The sequence below is a fragment of the Neofelis nebulosa genome, chromosome 15 (genome assembly GCF_028018385.1).
Source record: "Neofelis nebulosa isolate mNeoNeb1 chromosome 15, mNeoNeb1.pri, whole genome shotgun sequence".
In the NCBI taxonomy this organism is placed as follows: Eukaryota; Metazoa; Chordata; class Mammalia; order Carnivora; family Felidae; genus Neofelis; species Neofelis nebulosa.
This window is the reverse complement of record NC_080796.1, coordinates 27,384,577-27,412,364: the sequence shown is the minus strand read 5'-3', so window position 1 is coordinate 27,412,364 and position 27,788 is coordinate 27,384,577. Positions and strand designations below refer to the sequence as shown.

The following is a 27,788-nucleotide window of genomic DNA, read 5'->3' as shown; positions in this document are numbered from 1 at the left end:
TCCCCTCCTCTATGTCCATGTTGTGTTTCTTAAATTCCACAAGTGAAATCAATGATATTTATCTTCCTATGACAGACTTTTTGCCTAGAATACACTCTAGTTCCACTCATGTTGTTGCAAATGGCAAGATTTCATTCTTTTTGATCGCTAAGTAATATTCCATTGTATATGTAAACCATGTCTTCTTTATCCATCTATCAGTCAATGGACATCTGGGCTTTTTCCATAATTGGCTACTGTTAATAGCGCTACTATAAACACTGGAGTGTATGTGCCCCCTTTGAATCACCATTTTTGTATCCTTTGGATAAATACATAGTAGCGCAATTGCTGGCTGGTAGGGTAGTTCTATTTTTAATTTTTTGAGGAACCTCCATACTGTTTTCCAGAGTAGCTGCACCAGTTTGCATTCCCACCAACACTACAAAAGGGTTCCCCTTTCTCTGCATCCTCACCAACATCTGTTTCCTCCGTTATTTTAGCCATTCTGACAGGTATAAGGTGGTATCTTACTGTGGTTTTGATTTGTATTTCTCTGATGAGGAGTGATGTTGAACATCTTTTCATGTGTCTGTTAGCCATCTGGATGTCTTCTTTAGAAAAGTGTCTATTCATGTCTTTTGCCCATTTCTTCATCGGATTATTTCTTTTCTAGGTGTTGAGTTTGATAAGCTCTTTATAGATTTTGGATAGTAACCCTTTATCTGATACATCATTTGCAAATATCCTCTCCCATTTCATCAGTTGACTCTGGGGTTGCTGATTGTTTCCTGCACTGTGCAGAAGCTTTTTATCTTGATGAGGTCCCAATAGTTCATTTTTGCTTTTGTTTTCTTGCCTCCAGAGAAATGTCTAGTAAGAAGCTGCTGAGGCTGAGGTCAAAGAGGTTACTGCCTGATTTCTCCTCTAGGATTCTGATGTTTCCTGTCTCACATTTACGTCTTTCATCCATTTTGAATTTAATTTTGTATATGGTGTAAGAAAGTGATCCAGTTTCATTCTTCTGCATGTCACTGTCCAGTTTTCCCAGCACCATTTGCTGAAGAGACCATCTTTTTTCCATTGGACACTCTTTCCTGCTTTGTTGAAGATTAGTACACCATAGATTTGTGGGTCCATTTCTGGGTCCCTATTCTATTCCATTGATCTATGTGTTTGTTTCTGTGCTAGTACCATACTGTTTTGATGATTACAGCTTTACAATAAAGCTTGAAGGCCAAAATTTTGATGCCTCCAGCTTTGGTTTTCTTTTACAACATTAGATTATTCAGGGTCTTTTCTGGTTCCATACAAATTTTACAATTGTTTGTACTAGCTCTGTGAAGAGTGCTGGTGTTACTTTGATAGTGATTACATTGAATGTACATTGCTTTGGGTGGTACAGACATTTTAACAATATTTATTCATCCAATCCATGAGCGTGGAATGTTTTTCCATTTCTTTGTGTCTTCCTTAATTTCTTCCATAAGCTTTCTATAGTTTTCAGCATACAGATCATTTATCTCTTTTGTTATTTATCTCTAGGTATCTTATGGTTTTTGGCACAAATGTAAATGGGATAGACTCCTTGATTTCTCTTTCTGCTGCTTTATTATTTGGGTATAGAAATGCAACCAATTTCTCTACGCTGATTTTATATCCTGCAACTTTGCTGAATTCATATATCAGTTCTAACGGTTTTTTGGTGGGGTGTTTCAGGTTTTCCATGGAGAGTATCATGTCATCTGCAAAATGTAAAAGTTTGACTTCTTCGTTGCCAATCTGGATGCCTTTTATCTTTTTGTTATCTGATTGCTGATGCTAGGACTTCCAGTACATAACAGTGGTGAGAGTGGACATCACTGTTGTGTTCCTGATCTTAGGGGAAAGTTCTGTTTTTCCCCATAGAAGATGATATTGGCTGTGGGATCTTCATAAATGGTCTTTAAGATGTTGAGGTAAGTTCCTTCTATCCTTACTTTCTTGGGGGTTTTCATCAAGAAGAGATGCTGTACTTTGTCAAATACTTTTTCTGCATCTATGGAGATGATCATAGGGTTCTTATCCTTTCTTCTATTAATGTGGTATATCATATTGATTGATTTGCAAATATGGAACCAGCCTGCAGCCCAGGAATAAATCCCACTTGATCATGGTGAATAATCCTTTTAATGTACTGTTGAATTTGATTTGCTAGTATCTTGATGAAAATTTTTGTATCCACGTTCATCAGGGATACTGGCCTTTTAATTCCCCTTTTTAGTGGGGTCTTTACCTGGTTTTGGAATAAAAGTAATGCTGGCTTCATCGAATGAGTTTGGAAGCTTTCCCTCCATTTCTGTTTTTTGAAACAGTTTGAGAAGAATAGTTATTAACTCTGCTTTAAGTGTCTGGTAGAGTTCCCCTGGGAAGCCATCTGGCCAAGGACTCTTATTTGTTGGGAGATTTTTGATAAATGATTCAATTTCTTTGTTGGTTATAGGCCTGCTCAAATTTTCTATTTCTTCCTGTTTCAGTTTTGGTAGTGTGTGGGTTTCTAGGAATTTGTCCATTTCTTCCAGATTGCCCAGTGTGTTGGTATATAATTTTTCATAGTATTCTCTTATAATTGCTTGTATTTCTGTGCTGTTGGTTGTGATTTTTCCTCTGTCATTCATGATTTTACCTATTTGGGTCCTTTCTCATTCTTTTTGGTAAGTCTGGCTAGGGGGTTACCAATTTTGTTTATTCTTTCAAAGAACCAGCATTTAGTTTCATTGATCTGTTACTGTTTTTCTGTATCATTTATTTCTGCTCTAGTCTTTATTATGTCCCTTCTTCTGCTGGCTTTAGGCTTTATTTGCTGCTCCTTTTCCAGCTCCTTTTGGTATAAGGTTATACCTTCCCTGCCTCTTGAGATAGGCCTGAATTGCCATGTACTTTCCTCTTCTGACTGCTTTGCTGTAACCCAAAGGGTTTGGACTGTCATGTTTTCATTTTAAACAGCTTCCATGTTTTTTTGTTTTTTTCTTATTTCTTAATTTCCTGGTTAACTCATTCTTTAACTTCCATGTATTTGAAAGTTTGCCAAATTTTTTCTTGTGGTTTACTTGCATGGTATGATACTGATTTTATTCTACCTGTTGAGAGCTGACTTGTGACCCAGTATGTGATCTATTCCAGAAAATGTTCCATGTGCACTCAAGAAGAATGTATGTTCTGCTGCTTTAGGATGAAATGTTCTGAATATATCTGTTAAGTCCAACCCATCCAGTGAGTCACTCAAAGCCACTGTTGATTTTCTGTCCATTGTTAGATCATCTGTCCATTGCTATTAGTGGGATATTAATGTCCCCTACTATAATGGCATTATTATCAATGAGTTTATGTTGTTATTAATTGATTTATATATTTGGGTGCTCCCACATTGTAAGTGTTGTTACAGTTGTTAGATTTTCTTGATGGATAGACCCACTATGATATAATGCCCTTCTTCATCTTGTTACAGTCTATGCTTTAAAATAGTTTGTCTGGGGGCGCCTGGGTGGCGCAGTCGGTTAAGCGTCCGACTTCAGCCAGGTCACGATCTCGCGGTCCGTGAGTTCGAGCCCCGCGTCGGGCTCTGGGCTGATGGCTCGGAGCCTGGAGCCTGCTTCCGATTCTGTGTCTCCCTCTCTCTCTGCCCCTCCCCTGTTCATGCTCTGTCTCTCTCTGTCCCAAAAATAAATAAAAAACGTTGAAAAAAAATTTAAAAAAAAAAAAAAAAATAGTTTGTCTGATATAAATATGGCTCTTCCGGCTTTCTTTTGACCTCCATTAGCATAACAGATGGTTTGCCATCCCCTGACTTTCAATCTGCAGGTGTCTTTAGGTCTAAAATGCTCTCTTGTAGGCAGAATACAGATGGATCTTGTTTTTTAATTCATTCTGATACCCTATGTCTTTTGGTTGGAGCATTTAGTCCATTTACATTCCAGGTAATTATTGAAAGATAGAGGAGTTTAGTGCTATTGTGTTATGTGTAGAGTTGGGTGTTTCTGGTGACATTCTCTGGTCCTTTGTAGTCTTTGTTGCTTTGGTCTTTTTTTCCTCCACTCAGACCCCCTTTAAATTTCTTGCAGGGTGGTTTAGTGGTCATGAACTCCTTAGTTTTTGTCTGGGAAAGCTTTTCTTTTTAAGTTTATTTATTTTTAATGAGAGAGGGGTAGGGAGGGGCAGAGAGTGAGAGAGAATCCCAGTCAGGATCCGTACCGTCAACACAGAGCCCAAAGCAGGGCTTGAAGTCGGACGCTTAACTGAGCCAGCCACCCAGGTGTCCTGGTCTGCGAAACTCTTCATCTCTCCTTCTATTCTGAATGACAGTCTTGCTGGATAAAGCATTCCCGGCTGCAGATTTTTTCCCATTCAGCACATTGAATATTTCCTGCAAATCACTTCTGGTCTGCCAAGTTTCAGTGAACAGGTCTATTACTAACCTTAGGTGTCTAGCCTTGTAGATTAAGGACCTTTTGTCCCTAGCTGCTTTCAGAATTCTCTCTTTATCTTTGTATTATGCAAGTTTCGCTATATGTCATGGTGTTGGCCTGTTTGTGTTGACTTCGGTGGGAGTTCTCCTGCCTCTTGGACTTGGATGCCTGTTTCCTTCCCCAGATCAGGGAAGTTCTCAGCTATAATTTGTTCAAATAAACCTTCTGCCCCTCTTTCCCACTCTTCTTCTGGGACTTTATGATATAGATATTGTTCCGTTTCATGGGATCATTGGGTTTCCTAAGTCTTCCCTTGTGATCTAACACTTTCCTTTCCCTTTTCCAGCTTCATTATTTTCTACAATTTTACCTTCTATATCACCTATTCTCTCCTCTGCTTCTTCAATCCTCGTTTTCACTGTATCCAGTTTGTTTTGCATCTTAGTTATAGGATCTTTTATTTCAGCCTGATTAGTTCTTAGGTCTTTGATCTCTGCAGCAAGGGTTCTCTGGTGTCTTCCAGGCTTTTTTCAAGACTAGCTAGTAGTCTTACGACTCTTGTTTTCAATTCTTGTTCAGATATATTGTTTTTGTCTATTTTGAGTAAGTCCCTACCCATGATTTCTTCTTGACCTTTCCTTTGGGAAGAATTCCTCTGTCTTGTCACTTTGGCTAAGTTTCTGTCTTCTGTGTGTTTTAAAATCTTGTTACATTTCCTAGACCTGAGAGCAATGCTGTTAAAAAGGGGCTGTACACTGTCTGGGGCCTGGCACTCGAGGAAGTGTTTCTGGTATATGGTGTGCACTCTGCTGTTGCATTCTGGCTGCTCTTTCCCACTGGTCAGTCCTCTGCAGAGCTCCTCCTTGTCTGCAGTGAGGGAGTGTTTGGACCTTTAACTAGCTGTGTTTTGATTTGTTTGTTGGAGTAACCCTGGAAAACAGGAGGAGAGAGGGAAAGCCTGATCCCCCCACCCACCACCAAAAAGGAAAAAAAAAAAAAAAAAGGAAACAAAAGGAAACAATAACAACAAAAAAACTCTCAAACAGAGAATCAAAAAACTATACGGCTGATTCCAAACAAAAAGGGGAAAAAAAAGAAAAAGAAGAAAAAATAAAAAAGCCCCTTCCAAAAAAAAAGAGAAAAGAAAATGAAAAAAACAAACAAGAAACTATAAGCCTGGTTCCAAAAGAAAAAAAGAAAAAAGAATTGCAGGTGTCATTGTCAAGCACTCGATTTTCAGTGCACTTGGTGCATGCTGGGTGCTGGCTGTGCTGGTCTGGAGGAGAGGCCAGTTGCGGTTGAGTTGAGTCAGCCAGTCTTGCTCCAGTAAATAAGCAGTTGCCAGGCACGAAGGGGCGGGGTTTGGTGTAAGGAAGTCCTGCCTCCACTGGGGGCAGCTGTGTTGTTCTCTGAAGTCCCACAATGTTGATGTTGGGGGGGGGAAATGGTGCCATCCCAATCTCTCAACCCCGGACCGGGGATCTCATACCTCCTGGTATTCAGGCAGCCCTCACCGAATAGCGAGGGCAGTCAGCTTGCCCTGTGCTACAACTATCCTGCACCTTCTCCTTGCAGACAGCTGGGATCCAAAACCCAGCGTCTAAAAGGACCCAGCATCATACAGATCCACTCCCCTCCTCTGGGGTAGAGCCTCTCTACCTTCATGATGAAAGGCCTTTGGCTGGCACCTACTGGGTCTTTTGTCCTTGGGGAGGCAAGAAACCCTCTTCCAAGAGTACTCCAGGAAGGAGAATGTTCCCTCCCAATGCGCCCCAGAGATCTCTACACCACTCTATACACTCCAGGACCAACTCCCTCCTCCCCAGGAGCGCACGCCAACAGCTCCAATCCAGAGAAGGTTGCACACTTCCAAAACCTCAAGAGTTTGAGCTCGGAATGCAGTTTGCAAACAAACAAACACAAAAACAGAACTAGACACTCGGTGCTTCTCGCTCCCCAGTCCATGGTCCAGAGAAGTTTTCCTCTTGTGCTAACCCAGTGCCACACTTCCTAAATCCCTCTCTCTTTCTCTCTCTCTCTCCCTTTTGTCTCTTCACAGAAAGGGTTCCCTCCCTTCCATGGCATTGCCATTTTCCTCTCCCCTAATTCACTTCCACTCGCCTAGTATCTGCCAAGCTCTCTTCCTCCAACTGTGGAGATTCTTCCGCCACTCCGCAGATCAATTTCCTGGGTGTTTCAAGTGATCTGACCTCAATACTAGCTATGTTTGAGGGATGAGGAAAGCCCAGGGATCCCCCTACTTCTCCACCATCTTAACTCCTTGCCTCTATGCTGCCTTGTATTTTCTCAATTTCTCTTTTACCTTGATACTCGGTACTCACAGCGTGCCAAGATACTTACTTCCAAAGAACATGAAGAGCACGAAAAGCACTGGATAGAAAAAGTTCAAGCAAACAGCCAAGGCATATTCATGCACTACAGCAGACACAGCAAAGACAGCTAACATGGCAGCCCATTTGAATCTCTTCGTGAAAAACTAGGATAAAAGGAGAATAGGAAAAAGTCATTTTTTAAAAAGTAATAAGCATGAACTATACACAGCTGACCCTTGATTTTCTTTTTTTTTTTTTTTTTAATTTTTTTTTAATGTTTATTTATTTTTGAGACAGAGAGAGACAGAGCATGAACGGGGGAGGGCCAGAGAGAGAGAGGGAGACACAGAATTGGAAGCAGGCTCCAGGCTCTGAGCCATCAGCCCAGAGCCCGACGCGGGGCTCGAACTCACGGACGCGAGATCATGACCTGAGCTGAAGTCGGACACTTAACCGACTGAGCCACCCAGGCGCCCCTGACCCTTGATTTTCTTATAACATTTTCTTTTCTCTAGCCTACTTTATTGTAAGACTATAGTATGTAATAATACATATAACATGCAAAACATGTGTTAACCAACTATTTGTTACCAGTAAGGCTTCCAGCCAATAGTAGGTGATTAGTAGTTAAGTTTTGGGGGACTCAAAAAATTATATGCGAATTTTTGACTGTGTGGGAGGGTCTGCACTCTTAACCCTTGTGTTGTTCAAGAGTTAACTGTATATAAGACTTAAAATTATCACATGCTAAAGGCACCTATTTAATTATGTTGGTATTTGATTTTTCCGATCTACTCCTTGGATTAAGTGAAATGTAGTGAAATAATTACAAACAACATCTAATGCTTAAGAATCCTTATTTTAGTAAAATGAGGCATTGTCAAAGCCATTAATGTCAAAGGATCTGGGCATATTTTCAAAAACTTATCTGTAACTTCTGTTTGTAATTCACTACCACAGACCACAGTTTTCATATATAGATGGACACATCACATCCAATCTCAACGTTCAGAGTAACACTGTACGATAGATAGGACAGGCATCCTCCCCATTTTCACAGGTAACTAAATTATGATTTATTTGGAAGGAAGCGACATGCCTTGTCCATAAGTGAAACTATATTTACAAATGAAAGAACACTCACTCGACTATAGCGCTATTTGCACATCATGCTATTGCTTAACCCAACAGTCACTTACTTAACAACTAAAATCTGCAATCCAAGATACCAGCATTAATCAATCACGAGATTCAAGATTACACTTCATCAGTCTAAATAGATTCCATTCTAAAGAAGGTCTCAAAGACACATATCACCAACTGGAGATACACCAAACATAAATGTTTCCCTTTTTTTCGCAAAGAAACAAAAACAAAAACAAAAACCAAGAAGCTAGATTATTTGTTGGCAATCAGATTCAAAGAAACGATCCATTACTGGTAGATGATTTCAACGTCTCCAAATGCCTCCATGCGTTCTTACTGTAACCATGTAAACTAAAACCCAAAGCAAAACCATGGTATTAGATCTAGTAATTGTACATACTAGTCTCCAAGGAGTAGTGTTCAAAGCATAAGGTTTCTTAGACATATAGACCTAAATGGCCCACAGCAAACTGAAGACAACTAAGTATAACTTCTTCCAGCGGCACAATACTAATACCTTCTGGAAAAGAATCTCCATTTTTTGAACATCAGCTAAATCTTGCTGCTTACCCAAAGAAAGTCCTTGTAAGCATAGTAATATAGCCAGTCATGAACTACCACATTCCAGGTCCTGTAATAGTTAGAGTATGATGTAGAGTTCCACCAATCCTGAGGGAAAAAAAGCAAAGGTTCAGAACTACATACACACACACACACATACACAGAGAACCAAAGTAAAACACGCTGAACGTTCCTAAAGAGCACATGTACACAACATAATATCCAGTGTGTTATAATTTGTTAGTCCATACGCTGATGTCAGAAAAAACTTAAAAGGCATTTTGGTTATTAGTGTTCAATAAGACATGAATTCTGGTTCTGAACTCCCTAAGCTCATTTTGTCTCATTATTAAAGAAGTTACGATGGAAGATACAGAACATACAGAATTATTAAATCTAAGGTTCATCTAAATAGCAAATCCCCTTACCTTACTAAAACACAAGGAGAGAATTCTAAGGTCATGTAGACTTAGTGTGCAAACCTGAAGAAACGTCCACTGGTACCACAAGGGACAAAATTTACATTGCACAAGGGAGTGAGACAATGGTTACCTGCAAGTCCCGGTGCGCCTTCATACATATCTTGCTTCCTACTTTCAGATCAAACCAATGGAATCAGAAAGCTACAATTTACAACCCACACTCCCAGTTTCTTTCAGAAAGGAGTGCAAGGCTTTGGGTGTTGCCAGATGAACCACAAAGAAACAAACCTCCAGAGGGCTTTAGGCAGGGTCACAGAACACTGTGAGCAACCCCGCTCCCGTGTGAAGCTTAATTCCAACTTTGCAAGTATAAGAATACTATCTTAAGCATAATTGAGGCCTTTCAAAATAAAGGAGGGAAAAGTGATTTCCTTTATGAACTATTACACAATCCTACACAATTTGCTAAGAAGATCGCTCCTACAGCACCAGAGAGCCAATTTCAGATGAAGGATCAGCAAAGTCTCATGATGCTCTCTGGACACTTGCTTTCCCACTTCATCACCCACACAGGTACCAGCAGAAACTTTACACTTTATTAAGGGAGCAGATATTAGAGGCAGAAGATGTGGCTGTGAGGCTGTGCTAACTGCATCAGTATCAGAATTTCGGACTTAATGTTGGTAAAACTTATGGAAAAAAAATTTCACAACGTTTATGTTAAAAAGCTAGTAGCCAACAATGTTCAAATACTTAACAATGAAGATGGAAGTACTTAAGAAAAATGGGAAAAGAAAGAGAAGTGCAAGTATACATTACCCTATAAAACATCCTGTCACCGAAGCATAACATCTCAGCAAAGGCATTGAGCCAGCAGTGCAAAAAGGCAAAAAACATAAGGAACAGTATCAGCACACCTAAAAATAAGATGAACAATATTAAGAGTCTTTCCAAATAGTTCATATACCTAGCAGTTAATTTTTTTAATGTTTATTTATTTTTGAAAGAGTGCATGCACAAATGAGAGAGGGGCAGAGAGAGGGGGATAGACGATCTGAAGCAGACTCTGCGTTCACAGCAGAGTCCAACGTGGGGCTCAAACTCACGAACCACAGGGTCATGACCTGAGCCAAAGTCGGACGCTTAATGGACTGAGCCACCATGGCACCCCCCAGCAATTAATTTTATGTCACCATTTGCTTAGTCGTAATTTTTCTGTAAAATAAAAGTCACTGTTCCAGCTTACTCATTCAAGTGATGACAGAATGTTCTTTTGAAAGTGATTTTAATTTTAGAAAGCAATAATTACCTTCCAAGTGGGTTTCAAGATAAAAAGAAAAAAAAAAAACAGCCTAGGTCATTTGTTAAGTTTATCTGATTTGAGAGAGAAGGAATGCTAGTGGGGGAGGGGAGGGGGAGGGCGGGGAGAGAGAGAGAATCCCAAGCAGGCTCCACACTGTCAGTGCAGAGCCTGATGCGGGGCTCAAACTCACACAAACCATGAGATGATGACATGAGCCAATGTCAGACGCTTCACCAACTGAGCCACCCAGGTACCCCATGACCCAGCCTGTTTTTAATAGAAATGCCTAGATGAAACCTGCTTCAGACTCTGTGTCTCCCTCTCTCTCTGCCCCTCTCCTGCTCACACACACACACTCTCTCTCTCTCTCTCAAAAATAAAAATTAAAAAAATTTTAAAAGAAAAAAAGAAATGCCTAAATGTACGGCTTAACTTGGTACCCAAGGCCTTTTAAAATCTGGCCCTCATGCATTCCTCTAAACCAACTGCTTAAACCTGTGGGAGATTTTGGGGCACCTGGGTAGCTCAGTGGGTTGAGCATCCGACTTCAGCTCAGGTCATGATCTCACGGTTCACGAGCTCGAGCCCTGCATCGGGCTCTGTGCTGACAGTTCAGAGCCTGGAGTGTGCTTTGGATTCTGTATCTCCCTCTCTTTCTACTCCTCCCCTGCTCACACTCTGTCTCTCTCAAAAATAAATAAAGATAAAAAAAAACAAAAACAAAAACAAAAACGGAGGGAGATCTTGCTCCTCAGAGAACATCTGACAATTCTGGACACATGTCACTGTCACAACTCAAGGGATAGGGGCTGTACTACTGGTATCTAATTAGAGAGGTGGGGATGCTGCTAAATATCCTACAATACACAAGATAGCCTCCCCAAACGGAGTTATCCAGCAAAATGTCCAAAGTGACCAAGTTAACCAATCTGACTCTACTCGCACTGCTGTAAACATTGTCCATGACTGGACTCCTGCCGTCCTAAAATCCTCCGTATGCCTCTGCTTCCATCCCACCACCTAAAAGCACATTTCCACCAGTTCTCTGCCAAACATCTAGCTGTTTTTCAATACTCAGTATCAAATGTCATGTCCGATGTGATGCGAAGTTCATCAGCACCTTGTTCATCCCAGTTAATATATATTACGTTGTAACCTATATTATACATTATATTGTAAAATATCCATTTATATGCCTACCCCTTTCATTCACCTGTTTATTCAAAAAATATCAAAACATATTTATGGAGCATCTATTATGTATTAGACAATATCGGAAAGACTGTGATTGGCTGACGGGCTGTAAGACACAATCCTTGATCTCAAGGAATTTGCAGCCTAGTGAGGAAGATATGCATTTAATACATATTCTATTAGAGGGACAGATAAAATAATTTATTGGAGTAAATCTCGGGGGACAATCATAAAGGGTTACCTAGGAGCATGGGAGAGGGAAAGGAAGAAGGAAGGTAATAAAAGACATAACCAACATTTAAGAGGTAGAGAAAAAAGAAAGTAAGTAAAGGAAACTGTAAATATAATTAAACTGCAAGCTTCCAGAGAGTAGAGTATGTGTGTCCAGTTCACTACTAGGTCCACAGCACCTGGCACATAATAGGCACTCCTACATCTCTAAAAAAAGAACTAAGTGGAATGAATGAAGTTAGGAGATAGAGGTATGGCCAGAAAGACAGGAGAGTAAGAACAGGCGGCAAGAGGTTTCCAAACGTAGTTGACAGCATCCAACAAATGCTTCCTGGAGAGGAAACAGGATAAAGGCTAAACCATCTACCGGATTTAGAATCAGGAGGTTACCAGTGATTTCAATAAAGGCCATATCTGCGGCCTGGATAGAGTCGGAGGAAGATTACAGTGAAGTGGACAGTGAACGGGAAGATCAGGTGTAAATATGGACTATCCACAGTCACAGAAAGCAAAACTTGAGTGGAAGTCAGAAGACAAATGGGAAGACTGGGCTGAAACTGGAAGTATACTTACTTAGGAGACAGACAGAAAGAGGGTGACATGGGTACAGATGTACAGATGAGTTCATAGCAAAAAGCAGGTAAATCAAAAAAGTGCATATTCAATAGCCCTCTTTTTCCTGCATCAATAGCCACATTAACTAGTACCCATGTTACCTGGCAAGATGGAATTAAACACACATAGGACCAGAACGCGAGCGCTGAAGGGCTCCTGTTTGATATTCCGAAACAAGGGGGTGCAGAGCCTTTCAAAGATGTAGTACATATAAAAAAGGCAACCAAAAACCTGGAAAATAAAAGGACATACTAATCATGACTTGATAAGGAAAGACGGGGATTTTTTCCCTTCAATAGAAGAGAAATGTGACCCTCAGACTGATGTTTCCATCTGTGTTCCATTTAGTGCTACTACATAAAGTTGCCAACCTACAATCCTTCACAGGTATTACTCAAGCCTAGTTTCTATCATACCTTCTCTCAAGCCTTTACCAAATGACATACCAAACCCTTGGAACCTGCTTATCCTGCTACATAAAACCCAGAACAGAGGAACTTATTTCATAAATGGGTATTTGGTTGAGACAAGATTTTAAAATGGAAACTTCTGGGATTTATGATTCTTATCATTCAAACTATACCCACACATATATTTCCCAAAATAAAAAACCATAAGGGGAGGGAGAAATAAATGTAAAGGCTTACTAAAGTTACCAAATGAAATGACTTAATTAAAATAAATTCTTTTACTGAAAGAAATGACTTCTGATGTTGACAAAACAAATACCATTTACTGTACTGGTAACATTTTAAAAGACTTCAAAAAGCGTTCCAGAGTCCCCAGATGACAAGAATTTACCAAGAGCTTCAACAGATTAAATTAGTATTATAAATTTGAATCCCCATCTCCCACCAATCAACAAACCTTAGGTGGTTAAAGAAAAAATTCACCTGTAAAAACTGCATAGCGACATAACCCCATCTTACAGTGGGAGTCCTAAAAAGGAAGAAACAAAGTAAGTTTTCTAAAGAAAGCTAATGAACACAGAACATCATTTCTGGCATAGGAAATGCCTGTATAATTCTGTCCAGAATTACTGCAATCAAATCGGATTGCCAGAATCACCATTTGGGGCTTTCCCACGCCAGCATGAGAATTAAAACTCATCCTATACTCTTTATAATCCTGTATGAACTGGCCCCTGCCTACTATCCCACCTCACTCAGGCTACACTTCTGGTGCTCAACACTCTTCAAACCTCACGCTACCGTTACCTGGGATAGTTGTCACGGTAGATGAGGGTAGGAGCAAACAGGAAGTACAGATACTGGTTGACTGTGGGTACTGGAACAGTCTCTGGAAAAGGAAAACTGTGGTTAGATCAGACACTCTTCAACTTCTCCTGGCAAAACTAAAAGGGAGAAGAAAGCACACAATAGGGAAGAATAAAATGACTTCTCTTAGCCCACGTCACTTCTTCCTGATCTCCCCAGATGAAGACTTCTTATTCTTATACGGATTCAATATTACCGATCTGTCTAAACTAAGTTATTCCTGTGACTTAGAAATACCTTCTAGAGTTTGAAGCAGCAATTCAAAGGGAAGCACACGTGGGTGTAATGAGTCTATTAACATCCTATAAAAATAAGACCAAGTGTAAGAGACTGGTGATCAATGTTTTTCAATTGTAGGTACGAAGGCAAAACAGGAACAATCAGGAAACAGTAAGACAGTCTTCCAAATCAGTATGGATCCTACATATCTGAAATCGAACATAACGTCTACAGAATGTAATAAGCCATCCCACTAAATACCAAAGGTTGAAATATTCTATTGAATAATCCTTGACCTAATGAAATTACATACTTGATTTCTCCTTAGCTGAATTTAGTACCCGAGGCACATTCTCTCTGACAAATGAATAGGCCTTCATTATGAAACGAATCTACAAAAGGAGGGGGGGGGAAAAGATGAATTTTCTACCATCGTCTTGTCTCCATAAGCAACCCCAGAACATCACTAGATTGTAATCATATAAAGAACTTCCTAATTTTGCATACACCAACTCAAGTTCACTTTTATAAAGGAATAAAACAAATGAAAAACAAACTCTAAGGAAGGACATGTTATTACTCAAATTATTTTGCATCTAACAGCATTTTATCTATTACAACCGTATTACTATAAGAAACAAAAAACCTATTCAAACAAAGTTTCCTGAAATAGTCCTTCCCATTAGTCACACAGAACATTACAGACAGCCAGTGTAAGTCAGAAAATTCTAAAGGGTGTATGAACAAAATAAATCCTTTATTCAGATGGGAACCGTTTATATGACAGAACAATGAATCGGACACCTCAAAGGTAGAGTTTTTAATTACAAAAATATTTTATACTTTAAATGATTTCTACACATGTTCAAGAACAAAATTTGAATTCACCCAGCACAGTTCAATATAATTACCAAGAATCAGAGGATACTGAAACTAGTATGAGTTTTAAGATAGGAGATGATCTAGTTTACCACTTTAATTTTATAAATAATAGCACAAAGAACCAGATAGAAAGATGTATCCAACTAATACAACTAAAAATAACAGAACATCAGTATTATTTTAACTAAGTTAAAATAACTAAGTTGCACTGCACTGGGCAACATTCAAAACCTTACCTGTTCAAGTATGACAATGCTCCGGGAAGCTGGTGGGAGCGTGTAAGCTAATGCAACATATGTTGGTCCCAAACCTAGAACTCCTATCAGGAAGGCCATGAAAAGGAAGCCATGGATGAGACAATGGACCACTGGATGAGAACTCTGGCTGTAGCCTCTGGCCCAATGTTGAAAGAGGAAATAGGGAATTGAAAGTGTACTCAAGAACATGGTCCACCACGTCCACATGGCAATAGGAAATTTGCCAAAAGCGTAAGATATGAGATTGAACTCAAGCACCAGCCTAGGGAGAAGAAGCACAGAGAGAGAACACAAATTTTTAATGTGTGTTGACTCACAGAATCCCAAACTTTCAGACCTAAAACTCTGAACCTTAGGAAACACAACAACATTAATCTACTCTAGTTGTGGAGGTAAGAGCTGTGCTAGAGAGAGAACTGCTCCAAAGCCTCTGCTTCACAATGTATCCCAACAACAAATTTTCTAAAAGCCCTAATATAATATAGTTTTTGAACATAAGGTACCCAAGATAACCTAAAAGAATAAAACTTTAAACTTCTTGTGATTAGATTCTAACATTCATAAATTTTCAGTTCTAAGATATTATAAAGTTAATATCTAAAGTATTGAAATAGCAATCACTGTTACATCCAAAAGATGATTTTTAAGAATAGGAATAATTTGGGGCGCCTGGGTGGCGCAGTCGGTTAAGCGTCCGACTTCAGCCAGGTCACGATCTCGCGGTCCGTGAGTTCGAGCCCCGCGTCAGGCTCTGGGCTGATGGCTCGGAGCCTGGAGCCTGTTTCCGATTCTGTGTCTCCCTCTCTCTCTGCCCCTCCCCCGTTCATGCTATGTCTCTCTCTGTCCCAAAAATAAATAAAAAACGTTGAAAAAAAAAAAAAAATTAAAAAAAAGAATAGGAATAATTCAAAACTCTACTAATATACTATTAAACCATTATGTCAAAATGTGACTTTCTAATAATGCACATAATTCAATGTATGATTACCACCCTATCATTTTTAAAGTTATAATTTCATTTTTACATTAAAAAGAAACGTTTTTCAAGCATAATTCCAATAAGCTACTTATTTTTAGTAACAACCTGAAATGCATACCGTAGTAGAAAATTGATAAACAGTATATACACAATTTTCCCATTTAGGAAAATTATTTAGAAACTGCTAAAATGTACTAAAAAAGACCATTTGAAAAATAAAACTAATGAAACTTCCAATATTCCATTTAGTTGTGCTCTTGAGAGAGAGGAATCTCATCCTCCAGTGAGCTGCTCTGGGATTTCCTGAAGCAAACTTAACCAAATCACCAAAATTTACCAAAATTTAAATGTCACAAAAGCTCCCAATACCCCATGCAGGAACTAGCCAAACATTCGTTTTCTTGCCTTACCTTCCTTCATCAATGTAATCTACTACGAGTGTGCTGAGGATAAAGAGAATGAGCAGGGCAATAAACATGTGATATATTGTTCTGATGTGGTCCACCTCAAACAGCTCGCTGTAAATGCAGTTCAAACCAATAAATTAATTATCTATATTTAATTTTAAAACACCACATATTAAACACTTAAGGCAGTTCGGCAGGGGTTTAATCTACCCTTGAATAGTAATCATGAGCAAACATCTCCAGTAGTAATCACAGAATATTAAATCTGAAGCAGAGATAGTCAATGACATGACCAAGGTAAAAACTTAATGTAAAAGCTTAGCATAAAGTTCTTTCTAATAAAATGATACTGCCTTCTAGAAATAGCATGGATATCAAACATTTAAAACAAATGATGGGCATTCTTGAAAACCTGCCAGAAGTGGCTGTTTTGTAAGTAGGCAAAAGGCAATGAAAACAGGAAACACAAAAGCTATTCCAAAGATTACAAGTTTTTTTTTTAATCTTATTCTTACATTCCACTCCCTACACTTAACTTACATTAAGTGCTATCTATTTCCAACATGTTAAGATTCACATACATGTGGGGAGCCTGGGTGGCTCAGTCTGTTGAGTGTCCAACTTTGGCTCAGGTTGTGATCTCACCATTTGTGAGTTCGAGCCCCACATGGGGCTCGCTGCTGTCATGCAGAGACTGCTTTGGATCCTCTGTCCCCCCTCTCACTGCCCCTTCCCTGCTTGCACTCTCTCTCTCTAACATTTTTAAAAAACATAAAAAAAATTCATATGTATGCATTTCTATAACGATGATAATCACCCCCTACCCTACATATCTATAAACTTAACCATTTACAAATGCTTTTATTTTCTATCCTCATTGATCTTTTCATTTAATATAGGGCTACTTTTAAAATATAGCAATGACTTTCTAGATGACACCTTCTTAAATAGGTATTTTTTATATTTGACTAAAACAAGTTTGTTTAGCTTTGTTTTTGCAAAGATGTATGCTCATCATCTAAACAACTTTTCGATGATATTTTAGATTGCCCTGGATTAGGAATCTTCAAATTCTAATAAAAACCCACCTGAGCCATAAAATATTTATTTCCTTGGTTACAAAAATGTTTTATAAGGGCACCTGGGTGGCTCAGTCGGTTGGGCATCCGACCTCGGCTCAGGTCATGATCTCACAGTCTGTGAGTTCGAGCCCCGTGTCAGGCTCTGTGCTGACAGCTCAGAGCCTGGAGCGTGCTTCAGATTCTGTGTCTCCCTCTCTCTCTGCCCCTCCCCAACTCACACTCTGTCTCTCTCTCAAAAATAAATAAACTTAAAGAAAAATGTTTTATAATTATCAGATACTTGAATTTTATTTTTTTATATAGCACAATTCTATCATTAAAACCTTCATTACAATGTTCAAAATCATTTATTTTCCCTTTTATGTGAAAAGACTGCATTTCCCCCCAGACACAGATTTTAAAAGATAAATTTCTTCAAACAACAGTGTGGCAAACACTGAAACTGTATTCTATATAACATAACAGGTCCAGAAAACTGGCCTTCATGGGGTGCCTAGATGGATCAGTTGGTTAAATGTCCGACTTTGGCTCAGGTCATGATGTCACAGTTCGTGAGCTCAAGCCCTCCATGGGGCTCTCTCTGCTGTTAGCACAGAGCCTGCTTCAGATCCTCTGTACCCCTCTTTTCTTCTCATCAAAATTAAGTAATACAGATCAAGTTGGCTCACAGAAAGCAAATTTTGGTAAGTAGAAGATGGTTATTTTTTTCTGTTTTGAGAGAGAGCGAGAGTGCGTGCGTGGGATGTGGTGTATGTGGAGGGGGGGGCAGAGGGAAAGGGAGAGAATCTCACACAGGCTCCACGCCCAGCTCAGAGGCCAATGCAGGGCTCAATCCCACAACTCCAAGACCATAACCTGAGCTGAAATCAAGAGTCAGATGCTTTAACCAACTGAGCCACAAGCACCCTGAAGATGTATTGGTTTTAAAAAGCACATTAAGACACTCAAGGTAATTTTTCACCAGCCCAACTATTTCAGATGACCTGTACTAATGCAGGTGAAATTATAGTAGTCTGTTAATGAATAAATGACTGAGTAAATAAATAAATGATCTACTCAGAGAATACTATAAAAGAAACAATCATTACCTACCCAAAGTACACCTTTAATTTGCAGTTCACAAATGAGGTCGCCACGATTAATACACATTGCTTGATTTTTTTTTTTTCTATAAAATTCACACAATCAGGATTCTAAACTAAGTAAATCTGAGAAAACTATCAAGTCTCTGGGCTGGCTAGCCAAAGACATGAAAAATATTCCAAGAAGGCAGCAACACCAGAACTCTCATAATGGGGTTTACCTAATCAGAAAACTTTTGTTCTAGCTTTTTCAGTAATAGGTTCTCTGCAACACAACTTCAAGGAATTTATCAAAGGACAGTTAACCATTGTTACCGCTAACTCCTCCTTTAAAACTAGACATAGAACCAGAAGATCACAGAGGAGGAAAAGAGACAGCAAGTGTACAAGAAGTATCAAAACCAATGATTTATATGAATACAGAACAAACTCACTAAACATGTGTAGATTAAGCAGTGATTTTAATAATCAGAACACTTTTAATTCAAACTAAGAATTTAATAAAAGCAACTAAAAATACTCACTCTAAGAGAGACCGCCTTACAACAAAAATCTTTCCATGTTCTGGAGGTGCTCTGAGATCTCTGGAAAGAGCAAAAAATTAAATTAAAATATAAACACAGCAAGTATTTTAAGAAATGTAAACCTATAGATAAGAGAAACTATAGCATATAACATTAATAAAGCAGCTTCTCACTATGACCCAGGCACCATGTTAAGGGTTTTATGCATGTTGTATCATTTAATGTTGAACAATGCTGTGAGCTATATACAGGCTTATCTGGTTAGGAAAGAAGAGATGTCACTAGAGCAGGGTTCAAAGGCTCTCCATAGCCCAGCCCCTATGGAAATGCATGCCTGCCATCACACAGACAGCCACTCTCTTCTCCTAACAGGCCTCTAGCCCTGCTCCAGTTTACACACTGTTACTGGCCTGTCCTCTGAAACTGCACTGAAATTTATGATGCCAGAGCACCTGGGTGGCTTATTGGCTAAGCATCTGACTCTTGATTTTGGCTCCGGTCATGATCTCACATTTTGCGATTTTGAGCCCCACTTTGGGCGACCGCAGGCCCCACTTCAGGTGAGCATGAGCCCCACTTTGGGTAAAAACAAAACAAAAAAACAGAAGCCCCACTTTGGGTGAGCCCAGCTTCTCTCTCTCTGCCCCTTGCTCACTTGCGCCCTCTCTCCCTCAAAAAAAAAAAAAAAGGCATGGTCTTAAATGAGGTACATGTTTGTTATAATCCTCATATTAAGATGAAGAAACCCACCCTTCAAGTGGTTCATTTGCCCAAGACAACACAGAGCTAATAAAAAGTGGTATTAGCATGTGAATCCAGGCATTTTTCCTGCAGTCCATATTCTGACTACTGAGCATGATCAGAGTACATGTTTGCACTAAAAGAAACTAATATTCATACTTACTTAGCTCTATGATTTTTATCTCCTTCAAGAACAGAAAAGCTCGTGATGGCACACCCACCACTGTCTAATGATGTTGATTTCTCAATGAGATTGTTCACAAAATCATCAAAGTGACTGCCAACTTCCTTCATAAAAAATGGCTTCAATTCCTAAATTTTAAAACAAATTAAAAAAAAAAACACATTAGGAACTAGCACATGCTTGCAGGTTATTAACATTTTTCCAAAGGATTCTCTTAAACAGAGCTAGATCAAAAGAAATCCACGTTTCCAGACTCATTCTATGAAGCCAGCATTACTCTGATTCCCAAACCAGACAGAGACCCAGCAAAAAAAGACAACTACAGGCCAATATCCCTGATGAACATGGATGCAAAAATTCTCAACAAGATACTAGCAAATCAAATTCAACAACATATAAAAAGAATTATTCACCATGATCAAATAGAATTCATTCCTGGACTACAGGGCTGGTTAAATATTCACAAATCAATTAATGTGATACATCACATTAATAAAAGAAAGGATAAGAACCACATGATCCTGTCAATAGATGCAGAAAAAGTATTTGACAAAATACAGCATCCTTTCTGAATAAGAACCCTCAAGAAAGTCGGGATAGAAGGAACATACTTAAACATCACAAAAACCATACATGAAAAGCCCACAGCTAATACTACCATCCTCAATGGGGAAAAACAGAGCTTTCCCCCTGAGATCACGAACACGACAGGGATGTCCATTCTCACCACTGGTGTTGAACATACTGTTGGAAGTTCTAGCATCAGCAATCAGACAACAAAAGGAAATCAAAGGCATCAAAATTGGCAAAGAGGAAGTCAAGCTTTCACTTTTTGCAGATGACATACATGATATTATACATGGAAAACCCGACAGACTCCACCAAAAGTCTGCTAGAACTGATACATGAATTCAGCAAAGTTGCAGGATACAAAATTAATGTACAGAAGTCAGGTGCATTTTTATACACCAACAATGAAGCAACAGAAGGACAAAGAAACTAATCCCATTCACAACTGCACCAAGAATCATAAAATACCTAGGAATAAACCTAACCAAAGATGTAAAAGATCTGTATGCTGAAACCTATAGAAAGCTTATGAAGGAAATTAAAGAAGTACAAAGGAATGGAAAAACATTCCGTGCTCATAGATTGGAAGAATAAATATTGTTAAAATGTCAACGCTACCCAAAGCAATCTACACATTCAGGGCAATCCCAATCAAAATTGCACCAGCATTCTTCTCGAAGCTAGAACAAGCAATCCTAAAATTTGTATGGAACTACAAAAGACTCCGAATAGTCAAAGATTGAATGGTGCTGGGAGAACTGGACAGCAACATGCAGAAGAATGAAATTAGACCACTTTCTTATACCATGCACAAAAATAAACTCAAAATGGATGAAAGACCTAAATGTGAGACAGGAAACCATCAAAACCCTAGAGGAGAAAGCAGGAAAAAACCTCTCTGACCTCAGCCGCAGCAATTTCTTACTCGACACATATCCAAATGCAAGGGAATTAAAAGCAAAAATGAACTGGGACCTCCTCAAGATAAAAAGCCTCTGCACTGCAAAGGAAATAATCAACAAAACTAAAAGGCAACCAATGGAATGGGAAAAGATATTTGCAAATGACATATCAGACAAAGGGCTAGTATTCAAAATCTATGAAGAGCTCACCAAACTCCACACCTGAAAAACAAATAATCCAGGGAAGAAATGGGCAGAAGACATGAATAGACACTTCTCTAAAGAAGACATCCAGATGGCCAACAGGCACATGAAAAGATGCTCAACGTCACTCCTCATCAGGGAAATACAAATCAAAACCACACTGAGATATCACCTCACACCAGTCAGAGTGGCTAAAACGAACAAATCAGGAGACTATAGATGCTGGTAAGGATGTGGAGAATGGGAACCCTCTTGCACTGTTGGTGGGAATGCAAACTGGTGCAGCCACTGTGGAAAACAGTGTGGAGGTTCCTCAAAAAATTAAAAATAGACCTACCCTATGACCCAGCAATAGCACTGCTACGAATTTACCCAAGGGATACTGGAGTGCTGATGCATAGGGGCACTTGCACCCCAATGTTTATAGCAGCATTTTCAACAATAGCCAAATTATGGAAAGAGCCTAAATGTCCATCAACTGACAAATGGATAAAGAAATTGTGGTTTATGTATACAATGGAATACTATTTGGCAACGAGAAAGAATGAAATCTGGCCATTTGTAGCAACGTGGATGGAACTGGAGAGTATTATGCTAAGTGAAATAAGTCAGGAAGAGAAAGACAGATACTGTATGTTCTCACTCCTATGAGGATCCTGAGAAACTTAACAGAAGACCATGGGGGATGGGAAGGGAGGGGGAAAAAGTTATAGGGAGGGAAGGAGGCAAACCCTAAGAGACTCTTAAATACTGAGAACAAACTGAGGGTTGATGGGGGGTGGGGGAGAGGGGAAAGTAGGTGATGGGCATTGAGGAGGGCACCTGTTGGGATGAGCAGTGGGTGTTGTATGGAAACCAATTTGACAATAAATTATTAAAAAGAAAAAGAAAAAGAAAAAGAAAAGAAAAGAAATCCATGTTCAGTGAGCTCACAGAAGTAAAAACAGAAAACTGATTTCCACAGCCAAGCTGCAGATGCAGAAATGGCTACTGAAAAAGCAACATGCTAATTTATGTCTTTTTAAAAATTTAACCCTTTTATGCATGAATCAAAATATCAAAGTAATCCCCTACTAAACGAACTTCTACAAAAGATGTATAAAAACAAAATAACAGAAATGATAAAAATGACAATCTATTTCTCTTCCAATTTTTATGTGGAAAATAACAAAAAGTAAAAAGTCAGTATTATGGCATCATTATATAATTTAAGTCCCTTTTCCTCTCAAGCCACCCCTACACCCACAAAGACCCACTGTTTATATTTTAGGTCATGTCATTTCCACAGGATATCAACATTTATACAATAATATTTGTTACTACCTCCACAACTATGTATTTACCTAAACGTAACACACACACACACTTTAATAACATAAAATTGTTATATATTTTGCTCCCAAACTATTTTCACCATCTTAAAACTTACATATCCACAGTTTTTAAAAAGTATGAACCAAAAACATATTCTTCAGGTTATAACGGGCCACCTATTATAGGTATTCAAATTGTAAATCTGAGCATTTTTAAATTGGTAGGACTCATACACATAAAGGAAAAAGTCTTACAATTGTTTCAAGAAATACATGCTCATTCCCCTAACTAAACTATTTAGGTTGAGCCTAAAATATCACAAGTAGCATTTTTCTAGGTTGTGTTATACTAAGAGTTTGACTCTTTAAAAGTAAGCCTAAAAATATCAATGTATCTAATGGAAGCACATGAAGGTCTTTCAAACTGAGACAGGGAAACTAAAGGGATCCCATGAAATACTGCTTTTCTGTTCCTTTTCCTACTTCTATTCTTGCTAGGACTCATACCCCTGCCTTACATACACCTTACAGATCAGATCATGTAAGCCCTCCCTATAAAGGTCAAGGAGTTAGTGATTTCTTTGGAGTCTTGCAGCACAAGAGACAACACCTAAAAGTGACCAGGTGGGGTGGTCATGACAGATTTTCCATGTCACCAGACCACAATCCTCAAAAAAAACCTGGACTCCAAGGAAAGACAAGTCTCACTCCTCTTTCCAAGTTTCCCAGACACTCCTTTATCTTCACTCTTGGTGTTCAATAAACTCTGTTCTCACTTCCTCTCAGTGGGTGTTGGATTTCCATCTTGCACAAAGCCAAGGACCCTCCTGGCTGGTCCTGTGGGACACCCCCTCTCTCTGGGTCCTCAGACCCAGTCCATCTGCATCAAAACTGCTCCCACAATTCCCAAATGCCTTTTGGGTCCTGAGCAGTGAGATTACACTAAAATCCCAGCTGCCGCAAGACAGCAGACAGAGATGGAAAATACAAGATATACACATATAAACAATACACAGTGGACCACCTAAGTGTCACCTGAGCAACATACAGGATATCAGCAAAGAAAGCAAGTAGGAGATGACTGGAAGTGTCTTTTTTGAACTGGGAGCTGAGCTGAAACCTCAAAAATAAAATAAAATAACATAAAATAAAATAAAATAAAATAAAATAAAATAAAATAAAATAACATAAAATAAAATAACATAAAATAAAATAAAATAAAAAATAAAATAAAATAAAAAATAAAATAAAATAAAATAAAATAAAAAATACAATACAATACAATACAATACAATACAATACAATACAATAAGGAAAAGTGCCAGAAGGAGACGATGTGATGAAATGGAGAGAGATAGGAAAGTATGAGCCAAAACAGCAGAAGTGAACCACACAGGCTGCTTTTAAGAACAAAATATTATTAAGGACCTATGTTCCCTGGAAGAAAGAATAAAAAGCTTTATAGAATTATTTTTTCATATGAAGGTTACCTCCTAGTATTTTCTTTTACTTCTTTTGCCTGTTCCATTTCAATTGTATGTCCATCCTCGTATTTTGAAATTTTTCAATAGAATGCTTCCCCAACAAACAAAACAAAACCAAAAAAGAGTGGCAAACAAAAAAGGTGCATTCTCATTTAATCTCTAGAGTTGGACTGATTAATAAAGATTTTTTTTTTTTCCAGCTCGTATGAAAATGTTGTCCCATGCAGTTCCAGGCACTAGAGATAAAATGAACAAAACCAAGTCCCTGTCTTCATGGAGCTTAAAATTCCAACGAGGGTACACAGGACATAACAGAATGCAGGCCAGGTGTTTCGGAAAGAAATAATGCAAAGGTATTGGGGATGGGGGGGTGGGCAGGGGAAGGTGTTTTTCACAGAGGCCAAGGAAATTTCGCCTCAAAGATAGTAGTACACTGGAGAAGATGTGAAGGAGGTAAGAGGACAAGTTAGTGAGTATCTGTGGGAAAAGTATCAGGAAGAAAAAAGGATCATTGCAAAAAACCCTGAGGCGGGAACACCCTGAGCTAATGTGAGAAATATTAAGGAAGCAGAATGTCACAGCTCAAGAGGAGTGATAAGAGTTGAGGTCAGAAAGAAGGAGGGGTGGGGCTGGCTCAGATGGTCGAGCACGTGACTCCTGATCTCAGGGTCATGAGTTCAAGCCCAAAGTAGGACGCAGAGCCTACCTGAAACAAGAAAAGGAGAAGAGGGAGGCAGGACGGGGGCGGGGGGCTACCCAGCATAAGGTCTTAATACTCTGCTCCCTATTCAAATCAGACCACTGAAATTTTGCTCAGCATTAAAAAAAGAAACCTGCGGGGCGCCTGGGAGGCTCAGTCGGTTACAGTTCCGTGTTGGATTCTTGATTTCAGCTCAGGTTCTCAGGGTTCTCGTGGTTCGTGGGAATGAGCCCCAGGCAGGGCTCTGCAAGGACTTTCCTTAGAGAGTCAAACCTGCAGCAGGGTATGCAGACGCCTGCTACAATGTGGCTGTCCACTGAGTCCGCAGGTCATCCTTGCGCAGGGGCCATGCTGATGTCCGCATCGTGCCAATTTTAGTATATGTGCTGCCAAAGCGAGCACACGGGCTGTCCATTTAAATTCAGGATGCTGTGCGGCCCTTGTTAGAACAGCTCCTTTGTTTAAGTAGGCTCTACACCCAATGTGGGGCTTGAACTCACAACCGTTGAGATCAAGAGTTGCATGCTCAAACAAAATAAATAAACTTCGAAAAAAAAAAAAAAACTTAAAAAGTCAGGCGGGGGCACCTGGGTGCCTCAGTGCATTAAGCATCCAACTCTTGGTTTCAGCTCAGGTCATGATCTCACAGTTCATGGATGAGTTTGAGCCTCGCTAGTGAGGAGCCTGCTTGGGATTCTCTCTCCCTCTCTCCCTCAAAAATAAATAAATAAACTTAAAAAAAAAATTAAAGGAAAAAAAAAAAGCCTGGAATCTTGAAATGTGGCAAAGGGAGTCAAGCTGTTCCTTTTAGCTAGGATTCCTCATATTCTGGAACCAGTCCCCTTCCCAATTAAGTACTGGCTTAAGTAGACCAGAAGCAAGAAAAAAAAAATCATAATGTTACATAAATGTCAGTAAGAATCGTTAAAATCAGGTCCTAACCCACCCAACTCAAGGTGAATAGGGTACAGAGCCAGCTTCTTTTGTCACAAGCTCTTGGCCTTACACACTACAACCCCCCAGACAAGCCTTTGCCTTACACTCCAAAGACCTTGCAGCCTCTGGTCCTGTAGTGAGCAAAGTACAATCTCCCAAACCTCACCCTCTTCATCAACTGTACCCTCTTCTTTTCCCCTTCCTTCTCTCCCTTTTTTCTCCATACTCCAAAACTCCTACCTTTTCTTCTTTTCCAGTCGCTCCACAAATAAGAGCGTCCCCTTGCTCTCCCAACCCACTATCCAATCCCCAGAACCAAACCCAGTTGGAGGACAAAGAGCACTTTACTCAGCACCTAGGGTGATAAACAAGACAGACACAGCCCTGCTCTCACTGAGCTCACCGTCCAAAGAGGAACAACATAAATTATTAATGGTGCAGGGAATACCACAAAGTGGCATTGAGAGTGATGAGAAACAGAAAGAGAAGAGACAAGGTAAAAGAATTAAATCAGTCATCCCAATAGTGTGAGGGCCAGTAGAAGGTGGTGACAGATGTCAAGCCTCCTTGTAACTTGCTTTCACAATCCCCTCCCCCCCACATATGGCCTCAACCACTCATACCCTGGACAGGACAGAACACTTCTTGGGGATGCTGAGCTAAAAAGGTACCTTTTTTTTTTTTTAAATGTTTATTTATTTTTGAGAGACAGTGAGCACGTGAGCAGGGGAGGGCAGAGAGAGAGGGAGACACAGAATCCGAAGCAGGTTCCAGGCTCTGAGTTTGTCAGCACAAAGCCCGGCGCGGGGCTCGAACACATGAGCCGTGAGATCATGACCTGAGCCGAAGTCGGGTGCTTAACCGACTGAGCCACCCAGGCGCCCCCAAAAGGTACTATTTTAATATGATTAACTTATGTCTCCTTTTCCTGAGGTAGAATTTATATGCAGGTAGGAAAAAGATATCTTTAGGGTTGAGTAATAAAGTAGAAAAACACACGCTTTCAGCCAGGCAGACCTGGGTTCAAATTCTACCTCCACCATTTGAGTGTGGCCCCAGGCAAGCTATTTCACTTTTACCACAATTACTCATGTGCAAAACTCAGACAAAAAACATCTAACTTGCTAAGCTGTGGTGTGGAAAAAAAAAAAAAAGTCCCGAAACAAAAGCCCCTGCAAAAAATGCCCAGCACAGGATCTGACATAGTTATCACCCTACAGACCGACATCTGATGCTCCAACCCAGTCAGAGCTAACCAGTGAAGGAAAAACAAACAAACAAAACCAATGTAAAATAAAAATCGTGCTGTAATGATTTATCATTTTTTATTTAAATTCCAATTAGCTCACATACAGGGTAATATTCGTTTTAGGTATACAATATAGTGTTTCAACGTTACCCGGTGCTCGGCACATCAAGTGCCCTCCTTAATTCCCCATGGCCTATTTACACCGACCCCACCCCACCCCCATCTGGTAACCATCAGTTTGTTCCCTAAGGTTGAGTCCATTTCTTGGTTGGCCTCTCCCTCTCTTTCTCCCCCTTGGCTCATTTGTTTCGTTTCTAAAATTCCACATGAGTGCAATGTCTCTCTGACTTATTTCACTTAGCATCATACCCTCTAGCCGTATCCACGTCATTGCACTGTAACTATTAAGAGGTTCAAATCTACCACGTTCCTATACACAGCACCGTATCCACAAGATGCCTAATATTCATTACTTAGTGCCCAGATTTGTCCTTTTTCTGAGGAATCAAAGTTAACAGAAGCTGGGGCCACCCAGACACAAGGAAGAACTCTGTTGTGGACACGGAG

General features: G+C 39.6%; 1 protein-coding gene and 1 non-coding gene across 4 annotated transcripts in view; both read right to left on the bottom strand.

The window, feature by feature from the left end:
* Positions 1–27,788, bottom strand: part of SOAT1 (sterol O-acyltransferase 1) — an 81,186-nt gene that overhangs the window by 3,922 nt on the left and 49,476 nt on the right. For all 3 annotated transcript variants that reach the window (XM_058702172.1, XM_058702171.1, XM_058702173.1), the window contains 11 exons: positions 19,843–19,991; positions 18,939–18,998; positions 16,254–16,361; positions 14,844–15,126; positions 14,039–14,117; positions 13,447–13,528; positions 13,123–13,168; positions 12,331–12,460; positions 9,706–9,803; positions 8,474–8,572; positions 6,786–6,921 (listed from right to left, as the gene is read on the bottom strand). In XM_058702172.1, the coding sequence (XP_058558155.1) occupies positions 6,786–6,921; positions 8,474–8,572; positions 9,706–9,803; positions 12,331–12,460; positions 13,123–13,168; positions 13,447–13,528; positions 14,039–14,117; positions 14,844–15,126; positions 16,254–16,361; positions 18,939–18,998; positions 19,843–19,991 (1,270 nt within the window). The remainder of the gene's footprint in view (positions 1–6,785; positions 6,922–8,473; positions 8,573–9,705; positions 9,804–12,330; positions 12,461–13,122; positions 13,169–13,446; positions 13,529–14,038; positions 14,118–14,843; positions 15,127–16,253; positions 16,362–18,938; positions 18,999–19,842; positions 19,992–27,788) is intronic.
* LOC131496653 (U6 spliceosomal RNA) lies at positions 25,336–25,438 on the bottom strand. The gene has a single exon (XR_009254594.1). It is a non-coding gene; the product is annotated as a U6 spliceosomal RNA (small nuclear RNA).